Source organism: Lasioglossum baleicum, unplaced genomic scaffold (assembly GCF_051020765.1).
Source record: "Lasioglossum baleicum unplaced genomic scaffold, iyLasBale1 scaffold0756, whole genome shotgun sequence".
Taxonomy (NCBI): Eukaryota; Metazoa; Arthropoda; class Insecta; order Hymenoptera; family Halictidae; genus Lasioglossum; species Lasioglossum baleicum.
This window is the reverse complement of record NW_027469816.1, coordinates 53,808-62,318: the sequence shown is the minus strand read 5'-3', so window position 1 is coordinate 62,318 and position 8,511 is coordinate 53,808. Positions and strand designations below refer to the sequence as shown.

At 27.3% G+C, this 8,511-nt stretch overlaps 2 protein-coding genes across 2 annotated transcripts; one reads left to right on the top strand and one right to left on the bottom strand.

The window, feature by feature from the left end:
• Positions 1-6: 6 nt before the first annotated feature.
• LOC143220306 (uncharacterized) lies at positions 7-1,211 on the top strand (the record flags this gene model as incomplete). The annotated part of the gene is made up of 4 exons (XM_076445976.1): positions 7-223; positions 417-638; positions 712-930; positions 1,042-1,211. Coding segments are annotated over 4 exons (828 nt in total), but the record flags the coding sequence as incomplete, so codon positions are not given.
• A 278-nt stretch (positions 1,212-1,489) lies between these two features.
• On the bottom strand, positions 1,490-7,260 carry LOC143220313 (uncharacterized). The gene is made up of 11 exons (XM_076445984.1): positions 7,155-7,260; positions 6,520-6,661; positions 5,806-5,908; positions 5,526-5,683; positions 4,518-4,785; positions 4,104-4,308; positions 3,708-3,889; positions 3,310-3,517; positions 2,385-2,588; positions 1,993-2,226; positions 1,490-1,674 (listed from the first exon to the last, which is right to left on the bottom strand). The coding sequence occupies exons 1-11, from the start codon at positions 7,258-7,260 to the stop codon at positions 1,490-1,492; spliced, it is 1,995 nt and encodes a 664-aa protein (XP_076302099.1).
• Between the last annotated feature and the right edge of the window lie 1,251 nt (positions 7,261-8,511).

Sequence of the window (8,511 nt, the reverse complement as noted above, 5' to 3'; positions counted from 1 at the left end):
AAAATCAATGACTACGCAATTGCGAACAAGGGGCACGATTGTCATGAAATATCGAGGAATTTCATATGCGCGTTGGATTTAAAAGGATCAAAGGGAGTCGAGATTCATTCGAACGAAGTTATTTATATCCCATTCGACGTGAATACCTATTCCCATTTTACAGATGAAATGTCTGATTATAGATATAATGTTTACGGATGTACCTTCTATCCATCAGATCTAAGTAAGAATACAATTTGTTTATCAAATTTATTACTCTGGATTTGTTCAATTTAGCGTAATTTTCATTAACTTACGAATGTAAAATATGTAAAGGTATATCTTGTTATACATCTTTGCGATTTTGTATTTTTGTCGTGTAATAATTTTTTATTTTCATCACTTTGTATTTTTCTATCTAAAAATTCTTATTTCAGGTACTAACAAGGAAGGAGTAAAAGTTGCGCAGATTAATCACATGTCTTTTAAATACCCCGCATCTCCACTGTTGTCTCAACCAGAAAATACACCCACGGAATCAATTTGCTCCCTTGAAAGGCGTTCAAGAGCATGTACTGATACCCCATTATTTTGCGAGTGTATTCAGGTTATCGAAGTTTCGCAGGGAAAACATGTCGATATTGTTTTAATAGATGAGGGTATGTTATCAGGGAAATATAACGTATTTTATATTGATTTTTATCTTTATGTTTTAAATTATTTCATATTCAGGTTTTGGTGGAAATATTTCTCAGACGTTTCACATACATGGCTATAACGCAAGTATCCTAGGAAGAAATAGCTTTGAACATGCAATTACCAAAGACGAGATTATGCTTTTGGACCGTAATAAGCAGTTACATCGTAATATTTTAAATCCACCCCAGAAAGATAGTTTTATCGTACCAAATAAAGGATACGTTATTCTTCGTCTTTTTACTGATAATTTAGGTATAAATTGTTACATATTATTTGTACTCTTTATGATTTGTATTTAATGTAGCTAGTAGTGTCTTTTAACAAAATTATGACACTTGCTAATTAATTCATTTACATTTATAGGATATTGGTTATGGGAAGCACGAAGTACAGCAATTTCTCCAGGAATATCTGGACCTGTCATGCAGTTTGTATTGAAAATAGGAAATGATAAAAACTTCTTACCTGTTCCTTCAAATTTTCCTACTTGTGGGAACAATAAACAACCGGACATGATATTTGAAACAAATTAATTTAAAATATGAAGTGTAATTTACTATATTTTTATATATTTATTTCATATATTTCTATTTATTTTAAGCTAACTGATCGTAATAATTTATTGTTGTACGATAAATTATCTTCGTTTACGAAGTCGATGAAAAAGATATTTTTGTAACATAATGATAAAGAGTTATTTAAAAGGTAATATATGATAAAAAGCAATTTATAACTTAATGAAAAACAGTGTTGATTAAAAATAATATTACATTTTTATTTATTTATTGTATATTATAATTCAATAATTCAATTAATTCACGACGGAATGCCCTACACCATAAAACTCATTCAAAGTATGCAACGCTGGTTTCCAATTACTGCATTGCGGGAATTTGTCTGGAATCGGTGGAAGATCGTTTCTAGTTCCTACACGAATAACCAGTTCCATTCCCGTAAGATGATGCCAACTAAAGTGACAATGAATTAGCCACCATCCTGTAAAAAAACAATATACAATGAGTAGTTAAACGCACTTAGTTTAGTAAATGTACAAAATACACTTAAAGTTATAATATAATAAAACAAAAATAATTCTTTATAATAATATCAGTCGAATATGTGCATCAAATTTTTCATACTTAAGATTAATTAAATATATTTATATCTAACAAAATCCTTAAAAAATCGAGTTTTGTCAAAACGAAATTTGTACGGAAAAACTCATTTTTATTCAAAAAGTTATACGATAGAAATTGTAAAATTTATATTTCTTACAGCAAGAACAATTAATTACAAAATTAATGAATATCTTACCTGGATTATCCGCCTTGAAACGTATAATTGAATATCCATTCATTGGAATTTTAACAGTGTCTTTACCAGGTGGATTCTTATACTCTCCTTTTTGAAGACGTTCCGTATGTTTTTCTAATATGTCATTTATGTCTGCAGTCGAAATGTTTCTATCATCAGTGAACTGCCCTATGCTAAATATTTTGAACTCATAACCGTGTAAGTGGAATGGATGATGCAAGTCAGCTAACCATGCTGTAATAAAATTTATTACACAATATTATATATTATAATGTAAATTATGAATTATGTTTCTAGTAAATTAATAATAGTATCTGAATTATGAGTTAACATTAGCCTATTAAGTACATCGAAATTCTTTTATAACATCTCGTACAAGATATAAATATTACCTCCATCGTATATTATTAATTCCACAACATCGTGTAGATTTACATTAATAACTTGAGTACATACGCAAGGCTCAGTGCAATTGCTTAGCTGATTTTGTTTGCATATAGTTTGGTATGCGGTAGCTTGTGAGATTAAAGGCGACTGTGGGACCTCAAATGCGATTTTATTGAACGTAGAAATAAGCTGAGAATAATCATTCACATCTGAAACAAATAAAATTTTCGATGACGAAGCAAAATAAATAATGTATAGGTACCAAAAATTAAATAATACATAAGTAGAAAATACAAAAAAGGAAGTTTTGTCGTACAGGCATTTTCCGCGCGTTTAAACTACATGAAATTATATGAGAGCGCAGGCGCGTAGGTGAATCAATGGGAACGCTTTAATTTATAGTAGACGCGCGCTTTTTATACGCGTTAGAGCATGCGCAGACACCTAATATTCAGTTGAATATTCGCATAGTATTGTGCAACGAGAAACTCTTATTCGTATTTGCATTCGATATGTGTATACAATTAAACTCGTTTCTTATAAAATTATAGCAAGTGAAGTAAAGTAATAAATTAAATGTTAGGTTGGGGAAAAAGAAATCCATTTAAAATTATAAAAATGTTGGATTTCTTTTTCCCCAACCTAATATAATATTCTAAATTATAAATTTCCTAATAATAATAATTAAGAAACAGTTGTTAATGCCATCTATGATTTTAGACTGGAAACGTGTGATGCCCTCAGCGTCATCTATGAATTTGAACCAGAAAATAAAGTTTTAGTCAAAATTCATAGATGGTACTGAGAACTGTTTCTTAATTATCATTAGGAAATTTATAATTTAGAAAATTGTATCAGAATGGGGGAAAAAGAAATCCATTCAATATTATAAAAATAATGGCAAAGGTAATTATGGCAAAGAAAACTTACCCATGAAAGTGGGATATTTCTTTGTTCCGAATAATAATTTATCACCGTACTGTGTGTAATTGAAAAACCAAAATGGTAATATGTGCCTAGAATCCGGTTTGACTTTCAAGAGATCAGTCTCAGGCTCTAAACTTTCCACTTGATTGGCACAAACTACAGTTTTAGTATCATTTGTATCGCATTTCGTTGCATCTAGACCATTATATATCTACAAGATAAGATAAAATCATTAGATTAGTTAGTTAAATCTCTAAAATACTTAAAACATATGTTAAAACTCTATTTTAGAAAGTTCGAAAGGAACAAAACAAAAGTGTTACAAACAAGAATACATTTTTTCAAAGTAATTAAATTTTTTAGAAACTAATTTAAGGTCAGACAGATATTTTGATGCTTACTACGCCACGTATTGTGTCATTATAACCAGGAAGAGGTGATGATGGCTTTGCAGGACCATTTTCATATCTCAAGATTGCCAACTGCTGTACACCCTTAGCTTCACATTCGCCGAGACCACGTACTTGTATCCAATATGAGTCGACTTTTTGATTTGCAGTTATGATGAAATCAACACGTTCACCTATCGAATACGTATTTAAAATATATTTTTATTAATAAATAGTTTACATAAAAATTTGCTAATGAAAATAATTCTAATCAATTTCACAGTAAATATTTTCAAGATCTGCAATAATTTAGTCATATTCTACGGAAAAGACTTCTGATTATCAAATTATAAATCAAATAAATCAAATTATTTATTATTTTTGGTAAAAATTTGAAACTTATCAAACCTGTGGCTGAAACTATTTTATCCACTACTTTAGGTTTCACATTTGCACCATCTTGAGCAATTATAGTTAATCTATGTTTTTCAATTGAGAGTTCCGCTAAGCATACTGTGCTAAAAGAATTGATCATCCTTATTCTATGACGTAGTCCTTTCTTAACTGTAAATTTTGTTAAACCTGAATTGGTTGTTTGTTTGGTATCTGGATCCTAAAAATAAATTATAATTTTTTAATAATTTTATAAAATTAATCAATAGTACAAATCTTAAAATAAATAAATTAATTAAATAAAAATACGTTTAATTAATATTGAAAGTATCGATACAGCGGAATGTAATTTCATAAATTTATAAATATATTACGAAGAAAATTTGTTATTTCTTTCAGATAGTTCGCAATACAAAATATATAACTTACTGTCCAATTTCCTAAGCCATTTATAAGTATATTTTTTGCGGTTTGCCCTATGTCGTGTCTGTACCAACCAGGAAAACGTTCGATTGACAATTCATGCATCCAATCAGTCAAAAATATTATTACTTCGTCCGTATCAAATAATTTACTATGAGGATCTTTAGACGGAGGATCTCTGACAATAAGAGATCCAACTTGCCCATCTAGCATGTGTGTTGCTACGTGAGAGTGATAAAAATGCGTGCCTGAATTTTCCACTACAAAATCATATCTAGAAAATCAAAAAATTTGGAGAGATTTATTTCACTGAAATACCTGGTACTAAGTTTTATTTATTCAGTTCCATTTTATTGTTAACAATGATTATTATTTAACAATTTATGTAAACGAGTGTTATAAATTATTTAACAGATTCTTCAAGAAAGTATAAATATGTATATAAACAAATTATTTTAAAGCATTTTTCGGTTGTAAAAGTTTATAATCGTAAAAGTATCTATTTACTTCGAAAAAGTACAAATACTGACTATCAGTTAAAAATAAGCTATTTTCAAGTGGAAAATGATGCATTAAAGTTAAAGTATACCATGTTATAGATTATAATAAACCATTTCAAAAATATAGTAGCTCACTGAACTAATGAAAAGCTTTCTAAATATAAGTTCATAATAAATATACTGTGCTGTTAAAGTTATAATAAGAGTTGTTTTAATGCTTGGGTTTAAAAGAATCTATTTTACTTATTTTATAAAAAGCTACAAAAAGTCATTATATCGAAGAAAAAAATTCCCTGTTTATAACAAAAATTAAAAAAGGAATTAGAATGATATAGAAATTTATTACACGATAAAAATATACAGAAATGTATTATAATATTGTCTTAATTGAAAAGATCAATTATGTAATAATATTGATAAAAAACATATAAAACTAACAATTGTCTCAAAGATTTTAATGTTCCAAGTTCGAAACACTGGGGAATAATAAAATATGAAATAATAGAATTTTTACCTGAATGTTGTTGAAGATCCAATTGGACATTGTGTAACATAAGGAACACCATCGTAATATTGAAATCCATTTTGAAAAATTCCATGCCAATGCATCGTGATTTCCATCCCTGGAGCAGCATTAGTCACATCGACTATAACTCTGTCATTCACACATATCTACAAAATATTAAAAAATTTTGTTATATTAAATTAATTAATTTAATTCGGTTATTCATATATATAATAAGGTTTACAAGGTGTTTCGTTTATAATAATAATATAACAGAAAAATCGTTTACCTCGATCTGTGGTCCTGGTAATTGTCGATTGATAGGTAATATTGTTTTTTCAAATCCATCCGCCACTATACATTGTTTTTCAAATCCTGTATAGTTACAGGCACTGAAAATCATCAATATGCATTTTTAATCCAACAACAAATTACACGACTACGAAATAATACATCTCATACAAAGAAATAAAGTCTTTTAAAAAATGACTAAATGACTTTCGCGACTAAATTATTTCATCCCTAAAAAGACATTTTATTTCATAATTCTTATAAAAAAAGAAAAACAACAAACACGTGTTTGTATTTCAATTGAATTACGCGTTCACTATTTCAAATTATTTATTTTTATAAGTCGATATTTTATTGAAATACTTATAATATCGTGATACAATTTTTAATAATAATACAGTGATCAATATTAGTCTAATTGTAAATATATTTTTCCATCGGCTATAATTTTTATGTAATTTATTTCCTGTTATTTTTCATTAATAGTATTTACAATTTTAATCATCAGAAAATTTGTATATTAAGACTTTAGAAAAATATATTTTGTTTACAGCATCCATGTGATACGGATAATTATGTATTTAGTATATAACATATTTACTTTACAGTATAATCAACTAAAAAGATTGTTTATATCCTAACAATTTAACAAAATATATCGACATGCTTTATTACGATTTAAATATATAATACTCTTCATATCGATACGTACGGTCCCACCGTTGTATAATATTCAACATTGAAGGTATAATAACAATTTTTAGGTTCCTCATCCTCTACGCATTTCCGAGCACATTCTTCAGGCGTAGACAATTCTATCGAATCTTCGTCACTGTCATCCCATACCCAATGCCCTTCGTGCAAATTAAACAAATTAAAAAAAAGGAAAGGAAAGTACAATAAGAAAAAGCATTTAAGAGCATTGAATAATTATAAAACATAACAGACAAAAATTAAACAAACTTCGTGCGTAGAAGAACACAATAGTAATTTAAATAAAAATAGCACAAAATAACATAGGAACTACGAATTTTTATATCTGTCCAAAATATGTGAAGATTATTAAATTAAATCAAATGTATAAAAAATGGTTTGTTTTTAAAAGGTATTTATGAAAACTGTATATAATATCAATAAAAAAAAAGGTGTAAGAATATAAAATTACTGAACTTTTTCTCAAAACATTAATTTTTAAATATACATAAGATTAATGAAAGGTCGTAAAGAAAATAATATATAATTCTAGTTTATATAGTAATTTAAAATGAGTCCATTAAACTTATATAAAATTGATTTATAGTGATCTGGATAGATTTCCTTTAAAACATGACATATATAGATACTTACCGTGACTCTGAGACAGCTGCGCATTAACTAGTAGAATTATGCATAACGCATAGAACTTCATCACAGAACGAAAGACGTTAGGAGCAGTAACAAAGTAAAGAGACATTTTTTTCTTTTTTCTTTTTCACTGAACTTGAACACAACAGGTTTATCGGTCTTCCCTTAATCGATCACTACTAAGTTCTTTTTGCATTAATAGCTTCAATTTATGGAAAAAACAGCGGCAATTTAATCATGTAAAACTTATCGACTTGCATTTCCGGGTATCGATTCCCTTTTAATTACACTGTAATGTTTATCGTTTGAAAGCTTTTCGTCGCTACGTTCTTTCAAATTATACAGCGTCGAGGACATCACTTAATGGGTAAATGCAAAATCTACACATCGCACATATCTAAATTTTATACAAGACACGTTGTGATAAGGGACGAAATCAATGTTGTATAAAAATTACAATAATTTGGTTTATTATTGTTTAACTTAAGAATTAGAATTTCATACCAAATGTATTGTGTAATATATACTTTAACTGTAATTTATTTTAAGTTACATTCTATTGTAGCAAAATATCCGAAGATTGAATAGCTCTTATTTATAAAATATCGTAAAACGTATTATTAGATTATAATAATAATTATATATCTATATGTACATTTATCTTTGTAAAACATTTTTCGGTAAACCCATTCTTTCATTAAGGCGAAGAGTGAAATTATTATTATTTATTTTTACAAATTTCCAAGTAACGTTCTACATACTTAAAATTCTTTCGTATAATTATTTCATACCGCAGTGAAAACTTAAAAATGTATAGCAGAAAATTAAAGGAAATATTACCGACCTTTGAAATTAAAAATAAGTAATTTGGTGTCGTTATTATCGATACAGTACATGTAACAATTGCCTCAAATGTAATATGATTATTATGACGTTAATGATAAAAGAACTATTAAAAGAATATTATTTCCTAACACTTATTAAAATTTTATTTCCTAGTATTTTATACAAATACTAAAAATATGAAGGTTAAAAATATCGTAAGAAAATATATACATTTCTTTCTTTTTATTGTTTATCTATCATAAATAATCCGATTAATAAATAATTATTAAATGATTATTAAAAATATACTATAGTATCTTCTCTAGTATACAAATGAATTGAATAATAGATAAATTGAAAATGTAAAATAATAAAATGGTATTTACCAATTAAAATTTAAATATAAAAGAAATAATTTGATACTTATTAACAATTAAAAAACGCATTTTTCTTTTTATATATCAGTTGGTTTATTTTGCCAGTGTGAAATTTTGTTACATTTACATTATACAATGAAGTAAGTCTTTATTGTACG

Coding starts and splice junctions, on each gene's coding strand:
- LOC143220313 (XM_076445984.1), bottom strand. CDS start 7,260: ATGTCTCTTTACTTTGTTACTGCTCCTAACGTCTTTCGTTCTGTGATG. Junction 4,786..5,525: donor GGATCTTCAACAACATTCAG/GTAAAAATTCTA, acceptor TTGATTTTCTAG/ATATGATTTTGTAGTGGAAA. Junction 4,309..4,517: donor ATGGCTTAGGAAATTGGACA/GTAAGTTATATA, acceptor ATTTATTTTTAG/GATCCAGATACCAAACAAAC.